At 46.9% G+C, this 14,476-nt stretch overlaps 1 protein-coding gene across 1 annotated transcript; it reads left to right on the top strand.

Annotated features, from left to right (window-relative positions):
* The first annotated feature begins 693 nt into the window (after positions 1–693).
* LOC101064455 (polypyrimidine tract-binding protein 1) lies at positions 694–12,920 on the top strand. The gene is made up of 16 exons (XM_003962373.3): positions 694–808; positions 1,502–1,555; positions 1,831–1,861; positions 5,102–5,162; positions 5,340–5,512; positions 5,824–5,970; positions 6,159–6,329; positions 6,442–6,552; positions 6,874–7,051; positions 7,122–7,202; positions 7,322–7,479; positions 8,702–8,735; positions 9,936–10,028; positions 10,136–10,352; positions 10,434–10,511; positions 10,617–12,920. Exons 1-16 carry the CDS (start codon positions 801–803, stop codon positions 10,747–10,749), a joined length of 1,728 nt encoding a protein of 575 aa, XP_003962422.3. The 5' UTR covers positions 694–800; the 3' UTR covers positions 10,750–12,920.
* Positions 12,921–14,476: the final 1,556 nt, after the last annotated feature.

Below are 14,476 nucleotides of genomic sequence, written 5' to 3'. Positions count from 1 at the left end.
AACTGTTTCCAAAAATACAAACTTCGGTGGGGAAAATGCGAGATCAGCATTTAGGCTTCATTGGTGCGACCGTTTCACCTTCATGCTCATTGTGTACTTTTCTCACTATTTCCTGGAGGCGTATACTGTAGATTAGCTCACTGTAAAACAATCTGTCCTCCCACGTTATCTCAGTGAAAAGCAACTTTTCAGCTTTATTTCGTAACACCTATTTGAATGACGTCACATGTCCTCTTCTGGCAGATCCGATCACGACTAGTGTTCTTAAGAATTTGAGCCCTCGAGCTAACTCTAAATGAACTTTTTCGATTTCAATCGCTTTAACACACACCTAATTGTCTGTACCAAATAACAAGTGGCATAGATGTAACATACAGCACACAATAAATACGGGTTCGAAAAAAAACAACAACCGTTAAACCGTTTATTTGCCCATTATTTCCGTTTATTATTTTCCCTTTTCTCTACAAGTCAGTCAGTCAGTCAGTCAGTCAGTCAGTCAGTCAGTTAGTTAGTTAGTTAGTTAGTTCTTGTATCAGTCTGTTTTCGACGCACAAAGATAAACCGAACGCGGCCCATACAAGTTCTGGCTCTTTTTTGCCGCGTCCGTCTTTTTCACAATAGGACCGCCGTCTTGTCCAATGAGGAGCCGAGTCTGGCCGTGGCCCCGCCCACTTTTGGCTCTTGAAAGTGCCTGGACTAATCAGCGCTCGCCTCCGTGTGTTCAGCCATTTTGTAAGAAAATCAAGCAAGTCTGCCGCCCTACCTTCCCCTCAGAGCTGCATTTTTTTTCTTGTGCAATGGACGGGTAAGTGTAAAAGAACGACACTTAAGACTGCCTTTTATGCAAGTGAACCCGCCGGCGGAGGACTTTATTGCCGTCTTCGCTTTATTCGGGGAGATGAATCGATCCCGTAGCGCGTTGCGAGACACTGGGAAAGTTTTGAAACAGTTTTTTTCCACCTAAACATGCAACAGTTAGCAGGGGCGGAAGCTAGCGGAATTAGCGAGGGCTAGCCGTCGCCGTTACTTGTATCAACGCTCGAACACTCGTTGTGTGACTGTAGGAGCGATACTAAGGCGAGTTGGTTTCAAGAGGGTTCAGAATGAGGCGTTTCGTTCGGTAAAGACGCGGCGGAGCGTCGGTGTGCTAACGCGGACTCTGACGCGGTACCGCGGCTAACTACCTTGGCAACTTGCTTTCACGGCAGCTCGAGCGCGAGCTAAAGCAACGTGTCTCATTTCCGCATTCAGTCTTGCGCGGAGCGCGAGGGCCATGTTGGAGATGTCTGGCCTGGACGCTCTGCTCTGACTCCCCCGGGGACATTGTTCTCGACGCACACTCGGCAGCCAGTCTTTTAAATCCACGGTCCCGTTTTCCTCCGTCGGCGGAGCGAATTCGACGCAATATAAAGGGGCCGCGGGCGGATTAGCGTCCGAATGCGCGTTCCCCAAGATCCGTTTCATTGGTCTGAAGTTTGCTCCTGTGTTTGTGCCACAGCCGCCTAGACACTGACTTGTACCCTCTGGGATCTGGCTACGTCGCTGAAATTGAGTAAGTGGTTGGCAGTTTCATGCGTTTGCACGTTTGTGTGTGTATGTTTGTTTGTTTTTTAATAAAGGCGAATCAGGAACTTCGTGATTGTACTCGTATCTGGACCAGGAAGTCGATGTAAAACTGATTGATTAACCTTTACAAAATGTGTGTGTGTTTTTTTTTTTTTTTTTAATGGGAGCCTAGATGGTTTGTTAGAGTTTAGCTGGATCATGTGGTGGTTGGATTTATTGTTTTACCTTTTGCTGACAATTTGCATTTTCCTCTTTCCACAGCGGTGTCCATGATATATCAGTTGGCACAAAGGTAGGCCCCCAGTTTTCTATCGTCTTGTTAAAAGAATATATGGATTCTGTTGCCAGAACAATTATTCGCACATACATTGCACTTTTTACTGTTTAAAAGCTGTGCTGAAATTAAGGATTTAAACAGTCCGCTTTCCACTTCCTGGGTTATTTACAGAATTGCTACCCAGACTATTTCAGTTTTCCTGTTCTGGGTTCTGTGGCTGTTAGGAAATTACACTTCCTGTTTGTTCTACGTGTTCCTTAAGACCCCATTAGCCTCTCTGGAATCTTGGTAAAGCAGCGGTTGAAGCCGGTTTTGCCACTATTTTCAGTCTCATTTCACAAGCCGCCTCACACGACTCCCTGATCAGCTCCTCTGAAACCAATTACAGCACTGCCGTGTCAAAGGAGCATATTTATGTCGGTGGCCAGGTGCAGGTGGTGTTTTCACGCTTCTCTGATAAATAATGTTTGCACACCTTTAAGTAGCAGCTTTTCCTTTTCCTCCCCCCTTATTTCTGGCAGACCATAATTTGTGAGACATTCCTGCCTCCATAAAGTGCCGTCTGAATCAGCAGCTATGTAGGTGGGGCAATAGAATCGCCCTCGTTTACATTTGGCCGTATTGGGCAAAGGTCATAACACAGTTTAGACACACATTCTGATCCCCAAACTGCTGCTTCGCTGAAGCAGTGGACGGGTCGCGTGATATGGTTCAAATTAAATCTGTGAAGATGGCTTGCATCTGTTTTGTATTTAAACTGAAATTAACTCAATGCAACAAAGAGACGCGTCCCATCGGGGGTATTTCAGCTAAAATGAGCATAGCACCTTGGTTTGGTTGCTTTTTAACTCTGGTTGGGTCCCGTTCAGCGGGTATGGTGATGCTGATTTATGGGGCGCTGCCTTGGTGGAATCTCTAATTATTCCGTCTGGGCAGAGCGTCTGGCATTCCGCGGTTACATTCCAACCCCCCCCCCCCTGTAAAAACCCCCAAGTGAGGCAAAGCTCCGTGCACCCCCTACAAAAACCAGGCAAACATGTTTTTACCTGTTTTCTTTGTTCTGTTGCTAAGCAATGACACCAGCCTTGGTCAGAGCCATGAAATGAAGTTACCTGTCAACACACGACAGAGTAACACTGAGATGGGCGTCAGATCACTTCATTCTGCCAAAGCCCTTGAGGTCAATTTCTCCCAACACCGCCCCCTGGCGCAAACCAAAATGTGGTCAAACCGCAGCCCGCGCTAGTTGGGACACACCTGGTTTCCTGCATTACAGCACCGTGATGATGAAAGGCTCTGAGAGACTTTGACCTTTGAAGGAGCAAGGCCAGGGAGCTTTGAACATGAAGCAACTCCCTATACTACACAGCCTTGTCTTACTCCACCCGATGCTGTAATGCTTGTATCATCTATCCTCAACCAGTAGATTAATAACGTTGCTTTACTGTACTCCGCTGCTCCATTGGTCCAAACCATTGGTCCTCTTGTTAGTGGAAAACTTTCCCAGCACCTTTAGTCTTTAACCGGACTCTTTGTTTGTAATCTGCCACCTCGACTAGCGATCCTTCCACCGAGACCCTCAAACACGCGGTGTATAAGACATATGTTGGATAGTCTGTTTGGAGCGCTGGCCTGGAACACCCATTCGGTGCACCTTTAGCATTTTAAACACACATATGCTGTGACACACATGCTATATGTGACAGTGGCACTGGATTTCTTATCTCCGCTTCAATAAAAGTGTGGGGGAATACGGAAGTTTCTGCTGCAGGCCGATTACCACCAGTCCTACAGGAAAGCGGCGCACCCTGGGATATGTTTTTGCCCTCTCCATGTCTTCCTCTGCGCCGCTGATCTGCTGACTGACAATGTGAGGCTTCCCACGCAGCTGTTGAGTCAGCCCAGAACCACTTCCTTCATTTCTTGTGGCTAGCATTTTTCTCTTGCTAACTATAGCACCACTTCATTCATGTTATTAGCCAGGCGCTGCACTCCCAGGTTCTGTATCCTGAATTTACTTAGTTTGAAGTTCAACTCTGTCCAGAATTGTCTACCTCGATCCTCGGGCAGGGGGATGTGAGTTGTTGTTCTAAGTTGGTCTCATAGAGCAGCTCAGACAGACCATCTGGAAGTCAAAGGTTAGTTTATACAACTCCAGGAGCTGATGTGCACACATCTACACAAGCGCTCGGTGAAAATGGATGTCGCTCTAAACAAGATGACAAAATGACTCCCTCCTTTCATGATTCACAAGGTGAAGAAGAATTCGTGCAGACCTGTTAAACCAGTTCCAGATAAAGGGTTCTTAAACTCCCAGCTTGTGTCTGGGGCTCCGTATGTGTGTGTAACAATGCCCCCAGTCTGAGCCTGAACAGGACCGCCATTGTGGAGCGGCGTGGAGCTCAGACTGCTGAGCTGCTTCTTGTGACTGCTGGACTTCATCTCCCACAGACAGACACACATGCAGCTCTGGAACACCACTTCATATCTACTGGCTCAGCAGACAGTAAACTGGTGGCCACTGAGGGTAACCTGGCCAGCCAGAGGGCATCGCTCACTGCCTTCACATGCCACTCCAATACACGAATAATTGCCTCAGTCTGACCGTAGCTGGACAACTGAAGTGCATGAAAACGCATTAATTTGACTGACATCGATAATGGGAAATCGATATGTGTGCACCTTAATCAGAGCTAAATTAGACACCGCGTGCTCCACAACCTCCACTGGTGTATGGCCGCGGAACAAAACACTTAAAGTCGTCGTTAGCATACAGCGTTCTTGTCTGCTTCTTAAAATCGACACAACCATGAGGGAGAGCAGCATGTAATGTGTCAACTGGAAAGGGGACGTATTAACCTGGCAAAACGACGCGTATCACCACGTGGGGGTGGAGGACGTCATCCCGTTAGTTTTCTGACTTTGTGCATATAAACTGGGACAAGACAAGAGGCGAGGATTCTGAGCGTAGCTCGTTTGGACCGTGCATGCAAACATAGCGTTTATATTCCAGAAACTCATCCCCAGTTCTGTTTATGCGATGGACAAACTGTCTGAAATCTGTTAAAACAGCAGCACCCGCCTGACCATTTCACTCCAGGCAAAGGTGTTCTCACATGGTTGCTCAATCCTCTTTTGGTTATCAGGTTACTTCCTGCTCGGTCACACAGTGGCTCAGTAACATGAGAACGTCGTCTTCCTCCTGCTGCGTCTTCAATGAGGAACACTGAAATAAACCTTTGTTCTTTCCTCCAGAGGGGATCCGACGAACTGTTTTCTTCCTGCATATCCAACGGACCCTATATCATGAACTCAGGTAGGGTGGTTGCCATGGAGGGGGAATTCCTTTTATAGAGGCGCTTGTCCTGTGGTTTGTTTGCGTTACCATGACAATCAATCCATTATTCAAGACAAGCCAGATCCTTCTGTTCCCTCCCTGATTGTATCTGCTTGTGTTTGTCATGTCCCCCACCCCACCCCACCCCCCCTGCAGCTAATGGCAACGACACAAAAAAATTCAAAGGTGACGTTCGCAGTTCTGGTGTTCCATCACGTGTGGTCCATGTCCGTAAGCTGCCCAATGACATAAATGAGGCTGAAGTGATCGGACTGGGACTTCCTTTCGGGAAGGTGACGAATCTGCTGATGCTAAAAGGGAAGAACCAGGTAGGAACCTGCAGATTTACTCAGCAGCTGGGGGGTGCAGGGGGCGGCGGGGGCAGGGATCCATTTTCTGACCCAGCCCCACCTGGAAGCCATCACAATGACTCTTTAGTCACATCCTCATGAGAAGGACAGTAATTGTTCCTGTTGGAATTCCATGGAGAAATTGATCTCCTTTGCAACATCTGAAATTAGATTTTGCTGAAATAATTGCTGTGAAATCCTTGTTACCTGCTACATGTAGAGGCCTCGGAGGGACTCTCCCTCACTGTGTTCCTGTTGAAATGCAGCGCCTCTTTGCTTTGCCCCTTCAGGCATTCCTGGAACTCAACAGTGAGGAGTGTGCTCAAACAATGGTGAATTACTACTCTTCCGTCACGCCCTACATCAGAAACCACCCCATTTACATGCAGTACTCCACTCACAAGGAGCTCAAGACCGACAACTCTCCCAACCAAGTGGTAAGAGCTCCAAGTCACACATGCGTCATCAGTTAAAGACTCATTACTTCTGGATACAGTTCCACTGTTTAACCTCCCTTTAGTACATAAAACGGTTGATTAGCTTTAATTTTCATAAACGTCTTAATGGTTTATTTTAAATTTGCGTGCAACCACTGACTCACTTTGGCCTCACCACGCTCTCCCAGCGTGCTCAGGCAGCTCTGCAGGCAGTAAATGCTCTGCACGGAGGTGGGATGGGAGGCATGGCCATCCCCACAGACCCAGCTAGCATCGCAGGTGCAGCCGCTCAGAGCCCGGTCCTCAGAGTCATCGTGGAGAACCTCTTTTATCCTGTCACCCTAGAAGTTCTTCACCAGGTAAAGCCATGTTTTTGTTTAAAATGGGCACAGGCTTTCTGGCTGGACAAGATTATCTCTGATCAGCCGTGTTAAACGAGCCACCCTCACTATTTTGTTGTCTACCCTCCAGATTTTCTCCAAGTTCGGGACTGTACTGAAGATCATCACCTTCACAAAGAACAACCAGTTCCAGGCTCTCATTCAACATGTGGACAGCATGACAGCCCAGCACGCCAAACTGGTAAGACTGGTGCAGCCAGTCTTTTGTCATGCATCTTTACTTTGTACTTGTATCATGTTCCCCATATCCCCGACACACCTGAAACGTCCCACTGTGAAATTTGACCACTGATTCCAAAAGAACCAGGGAGTCGCCACAACCGTGTCCGTTCTCCCGTCGGGGAGCGGGTAGACATAAATAATTGATCTGAAATACACACCAGATCATTAAATATGTAGCAGTTTGGCTAATGTATTTTAATAAAGGCCTTGATAGCTACATGTCTGAGCTGTGTTAATGGGCAGCAAACTCTGTCAACTTGTGATGTCAAATGTGTTCCAGTCACTGGACGGTCAGAACATCTACAACGCCTGCTGTACCCTGAGAATTAGCTTCTCCAAACTCACCAGCCTCAACGTCAAATACAACAATGACAAAAGCCGGGATTACACTCGCCCAGATCTGCCCACCGCAGACTCTCAGCCCTCCCTTGACCCCCAGACCATGGCAGCCGCATTCGGTAGGACTCGTGCCAGCATTCCTTATCATCAACTAAAGACCTCCCCTAACCCCGAATGTTGTCGTTCCAGCTGCTCCAGGTATAATCTCAGCCTCTCCTTATGGTGGCGCTCATGCGTTCCCGCCAGCCTTCGCCATCCAGCAGACTGCAGGTCAGACCAACTCGATTCTCGCCTCTTGGCTTTTGCTCCTTTTCCTTCTCCAACTGCAGCCGTTCTTTAGACCTTGAATTCAGTATAATCAATAGAAGTCATTCCTCTGTGTGTTATAGGGCTGTCCATGCCTGGGATTCCCACTGCCCTGGCGTCTCTGGGTGTGAGCCACGGTGGTATGGCCGCTGCTGCAGCAGCCGCCACCCGCCTCGGCTTCACGGGGCTCACTCCCACCGCAGGACACAACGTCCTGCTGGTGAGCAACCTCAACCCTCAGGTCAGTATGCTCTCAAATTAGGCAGATCTTGGCGTGGCTTTAGGTATAAAGTTAAACATCTGGCCTTATTTAAGATATCTGTCACTTCTGGGCCTGGACAGTTGTGTCTCCATCTCCAGGTGAACCAGTACTTCCAGCATTGTAATTAGAGTTTAGTTTAAGAGAAGACTTTTCTTCCAGGACCTCTCTGTGTTTGACCAGAACTCCTGCATTTCTCACCTGCCACTTTGCTCACTGTGAATTTTAAGTTTATTCAAATCACTAACTTCTTTTAAAAAAAAAAAAAAAAAAAACAACTTACCATTTCATATCTTCATTTTGTCCATTAGTTAAAATCATTCCTGAGTTGGTGGAGAGACAATATTACTTTTTAAACCATATGTGTGTTTCATATCAAGTAGAATGTACAGACATGTTAGAATGAAGAACATGTTATATTTTTAAGCCACACTGGACACATTTACTGTTTTTAGACTGTAATTTAAACTCAAACTACAAATGTAGTCATATTTGAAAGTACATATTGTCTCTGCCTTTTTCTGTATTTCATTGTTAATCTTATTTTCTCTTTTTTTCTCCTAGTGTTCCCATAGTGAAAGTGCATTTTAATTTAGCCAGTTCTACTGTCTGAAGCACTACATTTCTTTGTGTATACTGACCTTGTTTTTTTTTACTTCCTTTTTCTCTCTCCTCTATCTCTGCCCCCATTTCTGTTTTTGTTTTTTTTTCTAAACCCTTACCTCAACTCTCGCCAACTGACTGCACACCCATGACCAAATGCCCCCCCTCCTCCTCCTCCTCTTCCCCTCTGCCATTCTTCTTTTTACTACGACCCTTCCTCCACCCACACAACCGTATTTCTCTTAAAATGTTCCCAATTTGGACGCCACCCACAAACTACAAACTCAACAAAAACACCATTGGTTCCCACATCCACCTCATGTCCACAACCTGTTTTCATCCCTCCCCCACTCCCTCCCTCTTTCACCTGTCCCCTCCTCCATGTCATTCTGTTTGAATTCCCTTGTCCTCTCTTCATTCTCTTCCTTCCTCATCTCCTCTCCTTCCTCCATGGTACTGTGGCCTTCCTGTGGACCTCGCTGCCTGTGGCCTGCGGACATGTCCCGACTCCACTCCACTGTCCTCCACTGCTCCGTCTCTTTTCCCTGTTCCCTCCCCCTTCCTTTTTTTGGCCCCGCTGCTCCCCCTGCTGTCTCTAAAGAGCGTTACGCCACACTGCCTCTTTATTCTTTTCGGTACGTTATCATCCTTTCATCTCCTTTTTATTACTACTGTTACCTTGCAAAGTGGGCATGTCCTGTCTTATGATGTTGGCTTTATTTTGAGACTGCTGATGGCTCATCAGACTGTAGGGCTGTGGAGGGTGGGGGTGTCAGTTGTTCTTGAATTTGTATGACTGGTTTTGATTGTGGTGGGTTTCTGTGAGGACAGAACGGTGAGAATACCATGCAAAGTTGCAGCATTTTAGCCATTTGGAGCCTCTTAATTCCACAACTATCTAAAGAAACACAGTAGACATGTGGAGATCATCTATTTTGCCTCAACCAGTAGAGGGTTTGGGTCTTAAAGTTTACGATCACACATGGATCAAATTTTATGCCTCACAAATCCATTCTTTTTTTTTTATTAACCCCTGGGGTTGTCTTACGTCACCCAGCAATTCTACACTAGCAACAAAATGCTGCTGCTTTTTAGTGATCAGAGTTGACATATCCCTGGGATTATGTCATCTGTTTTGGAGTCTATTTTCGTGTGGGTATTTGCATGTTGAGTTTATTCCTGCATGTCTATGATGCCCTCTAATGTGGTCATTTAATCAGCCCTGTCGCATAGAGCGATCACTTATCTACGCCCCGTTTTTACTGCTCTTTGTTGCTTTTTCCACTGCATGGTACTTATTCTACCTGCCTCTACTCACTTAGTGTCAAATGGTTTGAATTCTGTTGAAAATCCCTTTCACAGGGCCAATTTCAGGCAGCTGTAATCTAACATAACACTGACGCTGGAGAAAAGAGTTGTTCTTGGTCTTCGGAAGTGTTCAGATAAATAAATGTCTGTGTAATTAGCTTTAGCTGCATCATTACGTGTCGTTAGTATGAGCTTTAGCTCATCTTTCTGTCCCTGGACTTGGTAAAACGTATAAACCCAGCAAGTGTGGAAGAGACAAGTCTAGTAGTTACCATGCAGTTGAAAAAGACATTTTAGTCATTACTTCCCCCTCAAAGTGTGACCGATTTACTGCTCTAATTGTAATTTTAGAGGGCTTCTGTCTTAATAGCTATTGAGATGCAGAGAATTAAACAAAGATGTAATAGAATAGACTGAAAATGAGCTGGTATCTGAAAATAGTCACATTTTAGTTGCTGTGCTGTGCTGTGACTCAGACGCGCCCCCTCTTTGTTGCTCTCGTGTTGACGTGTCCCTCTGCTCCTCAGGCGTTTATGGAGATGTGATGAGAGTCAAGATCCTTTTCAATAAAAAGGAGAACGCGCTGGTCCAGATGTCTGATGGCACCCAGGCTCAGCTAGGTACCTCCACTCTGGCCTTCTTTGAGATTGATGGCAAAGAGATGTTCTCAATTCTTGCGTAATGGTAGCGTGAACCCGGTGTGACCAACGGTCTGGGCTTTCCTCAGCTATGAGCCACCTGAACGGCCAACGCCTTCACGGAAGAGAAATGCGTGTGACGTTTTCAAAGCACACCACGGTGCAGCTGCCCAGAGAGGGCCACGAAGACCAGGGCCTCACAAAAGACTACAGCAACTCCCCGCTGCACCGCTTCAAGAAGCCAGGCTCCAAGAACTACTCCAACATCTTCCCCCCATCTGCGACGCTTCACCTCTCCAACATACCGTGAGCCTCGCACCAGCTTCTCCCGATGCCTGTAAATGTTGGCAGTTTGAATCAGTTTTTGTTTTCTCCTCTGCTCGTCAGGCCTGCTGTGGTGGAGGATGACCTCAAGAGGCTCTTTGCCAGCTCAGGAGCCACCGTCAAGGCCTTCAAGTTCTTTCAGTAAGTCTGGCTCCACTCATCCATTGTGTTCTCTTTAATGGTGGTTGGAAACAGCAGGCAGTCCTGCTGGGAGACCAGAGAAATGCATCGTTCTGTGTCTAACAGGAAGGACCACAAGATGGCCCTGATCCAGATGGGCTCTGTTGAGGAGGCCATCGACTGCCTCATCAAATTCCACAACCACGACCTTGGAGAGAACCACCACCTTCGAGTGTCCTTCTCCAAGTCCACCATCTGAGTGCCTTTCTTCCTCCCGTCACGTCTCTGCCGCCTGAATGCTGCGTTTGTCAGGGATGCTTTCAGTAGATTTGGCGACCTGTGCATATTTCTGGACTTGCTTCGCTGTAGAACGCCCCCCCCCCCCCCCCCCCCCCAATTTAAACCTTTACAATCTAAAACAGGTTCATACTTTTGCAGGTAAGCCTTTAAAAGTGCCCCCTCCTGGACTCCTTGAGTCATGTGCAGAGCAGCGACTCCTGGTCTTTGAACGCCTCATCGTCCAGGGAGAAGCTGCCTGTGTGAACAGGGCAGCGTTGTGCAGCGAGGCGGGTCTGTAGAGGTGAAGCAAGGGCAGCTGAACTGTCACTTTAGACCAAACCCCCCCTCCACCGTGGATGTATGTTGATGTGGACACACTCGAGCATTCCTTTTATTACAGTAATCGTAACTTTGTCTGTACCTGTGCCTTTTTTCTCTTTTTTTTTTAATGCCACTGAAACTTTGGCCAGTCAAACGGTTCCAGACATATTTGGGTTCAACTCCCAGGTCACACAGCAATTTACTCCCTGCTATCTGTTTTTGTTCTCCCTCTATCTCCCCCATCGCTTCCCTGGAGGGGATCCATAGCACTGTCTGATAACGAGGACTTTGTTGCCCCGTCACCATCAAGAGCTCTGGCTCGGTGCCTGTCTTTGCCCCTACCAGGTTGCCTGAAGCTCAGTCCTGGAAAAGGACGCAGCTTTTGTAAAGATGCCTTTTAATATCCACCAGCATAGGGGAAAGTGGCATTCTTCTCCATCTTAAACACCAATGTTAATCCATACATTTGTATCCATATATCCCTGTAATATGTATGTAGAACCTATGAATGTACGTCAGGTAGATGCTAATATTTTTGCTAGGTGAAGTAGCTTGGTTAGATGGCAGGTCTGGAGCTGAATCTTTCTTGTCTCTCGCCCTGTGCTCGTGTCCCATCTGGGCATGGCTGGAGCCTCATTTATCTATTTTATGTTGATCTATATAAGGACACGTATCTTCATTTATCTTTTTATCATTAGCTTGTGTATCACTCGTACACTTAACTCTACGTAGTGGCTGGGTTGGATCACTATCACAGTGCCTTGACTTCCTTTTGTTCTCAATCTGAAGCCGCCACACTTTCCTGGCTGAGTATTTACCTCCGTAAAGATGCCTTTAACTTGTGACGGTCAGGCGCTCGTACCTGAGAGGGTAGCGTAGGGGCATCCTACATACACACAATTTCTTTTCTTAAATTCTAAATTCAGGATAGCACAGGATGGGATGGTCTTCATCCATCCCCTGTCAGGTTCTCGTGCACTTTTCCTCAACGACGCGTCGCTGGCGTCGCACCGAAGTCTTAAAAACGTCGTCACATTCCTGCGTGCCTCACAGCGCCGGCCTCCACAGCCTCGACCACTAGTTTTGGACCAGATACAGACGTCTCTGTCTATTTTTGTAATAAAAAAGCTGATTATGCACGATAAACTGAAGCTTCATGTAGCTGCAGACAGTTATTGCTGTTAAGGACCAAAGTATCTTTTCCTCCCTGCTGTTTGTAGTCTCGTCACCCCACACACACACACACACACACACACATTCCCGCTCTACAACTACATAAGGCTTCAATTTCCTGTTCCCGTCTTGGATGCCTTACACAAGTCACCTGATGTTAAAATCTTTCATTCCCCGTTTTTGTTTGACTTTTCAAAGAGCCTTCTTGGGTAGAGTTTGCTTTAGGACGGAGCCACAGTCTTAGCTGTGACCTTGACTGTAGACAATTATGCTTTTTTTTTCATTCAAAGCTTTTATTTCTCCTTTTTTATATATATATATATACATACATATATATAGGGGATGGGGTGGGGTTATTTTATGAAGCGGGGTTTCATGGTTGTATATATTCATGTTTCTTTCCCCCCTTTTTTTGTACCACAATCATTTGGGTTCTATTGTTTTACGTTCAGAACATGTATATTTTGATAAATCGGTATAGACCTATTCTGAGCTCCCCAGAGCTGGAAAAGTAAAAAAAAAAAGTTTTGTAACACAAAGATATTAAACTTATCTGAACACAGGAGTGTCTCTGTATGTGCCCCGCTCCCACCCCCTTCCATTCTTGTCTTTTTGCATCTTCTGCCTTCAATAAACCTTTAGTTTGTTTCTTCCTCATTTTGTTTCCGTCTCTTCTTCTCTGTCCTGTTCACTCTAACGGTTAACACCTTGTAACATTTCCTGCATTTGACACCCTTCCTGTGGCTGGTAGGCATTTGTTAATCTTTTTACTATATTTCCAGCTCTACTGATCCCCGACTGACCTCTCATCTGGATTAAACTCGACCTCTCTGAGATGATGTTTGAGGAGTTAATTATCACAGATTGACATAATCCTGCATCCTCCTGTACTCTGCTGTCACCTTTTCAGTTGGTCTAGGACTTAGCCATGAGCCTGGTTGCCATGGAAACCAAGTCTTTGGTTAAGAGATGAACAAATGAGGGGGAAAATACACATTCAGCATCTACGCTTTTTCCATGGGTCGTACCTCGCGCCGGCCGCTAGGAGGAGCTCTTGCTCTCCGCTGGTGGCCGCCGCTGTCGCGCAGAGGTGACTTTACCTGCCAATCACGCCACGTTAGTGGCTTAATCTCGAGTGATTCCATTGGCTTTCTGGCATTAGAGCTTTTTTCTTCTCCGTCTTCCCCGCAGATCGAGAAGACAATTAACCCGAGAGCTTTTCCTGTCTTTAAAAAAAAAAGGACACGTGGTGAGAAAAGTCGGGGTCTGCATCCAGGGGTCATCTTTGTAGTTGAGAGGTTCTAGACGCATCCTGGGTTGTTGGTTTCAGCACCCTGAGCTGCCAGTTCCACCGTAAATACTCCGCCACCCGCCTGAAGGTCACAGTGAAAACAGATGTCGTTAAAAAGTCTCAGCAGATTTCTCTGCCTGCATAAATTCCCCAGTCCTGGAAACTCCACAGTGGCAACTTTGATGCCGCTTTGATACCGCAGACGCCGGTTTAATTGCGGCAACTATTTCCTCCAGTCGCTGCAGCGCCAGACATTTGGAACAGGGAGACTTCGAGTTGTGTTTGGAGGAGACGGAAATGCGGAGGGGGTTGCGTAACGAGCTGGAAAGATAACCCAAAGTTGAGGTGAACGCAACAAGAATCTGTTTGGATGCTCCTCTCTCCCATCTGGCAAGCTAATATGGTTCTAATCTGTGGTGACAGGAAGCGCTGGGGCACATTCACCAAAAGTGCCCCCTCAGAAGTGACCACCGGGGCGTTGCGCGCAGCAGCCAGCAGCCCTGTGGCGACCCTGGGCGCCCGAACTGAAACCATATGAGGCTCTGGACCCTCCACATCTGGCAACGTTTACTGACATTAGTGCCGCCGCCTTTAATCAAGCCAATACAGGGACTATTTTTCAAGGCAAAGGGTCAAATGTATGTCTCCTTTAGAGCTAAAATCTGCAACAATCTCAGCCTCGGGGCTGTTGTGGGCCCCTTTAAAGGTATTTAAGGGGGGGGGGGGGGGGGGGGGCGCTGCCTGCAACCGTGGTGAAGAATGACTTTGGTTCGTAATGGTTCCCTTTAAAAGAGACCATCCACCTGTTTACATATGCACGCCTCAGACAGATGCTGAATAATTCATCCAGGGAGGCGGACAGCACGCAGCTGTATTTGGGTTATTTGGGGGGGCTCGAGCTCTCTTCCCCTGCTTGATTCGT

This window comes from Takifugu rubripes, chromosome 2, assembly GCF_901000725.2.
Source record: "Takifugu rubripes chromosome 2, fTakRub1.2, whole genome shotgun sequence".
Taxonomy (NCBI): domain Eukaryota; kingdom Metazoa; phylum Chordata; class Actinopteri; order Tetraodontiformes; family Tetraodontidae; genus Takifugu; species Takifugu rubripes.
Note: the sequence above shows the minus strand (reverse complement) of the source record. Positions and strands in the feature narration are given on the sequence as shown.

What these genes read in the sequence shown, in the direction of transcription:
- LOC101064455 (XM_003962373.3), top strand. An exon ending in GACCATGGCAGCCGCATTCG is followed by an intron (nt 7,052 to 7,121) that starts GTAGGACTCGTG and finishes TTGTCGTTCCAG; the next exon opens with CTGCTCCAGGTATAATCTCA. An exon ending in AAGGCCTTCAAGTTCTTTCA is followed by an intron (nt 10,512 to 10,616) that starts GTAAGTCTGGCT and finishes TGTGTCTAACAG; the next exon opens with GAAGGACCACAAGATGGCCC.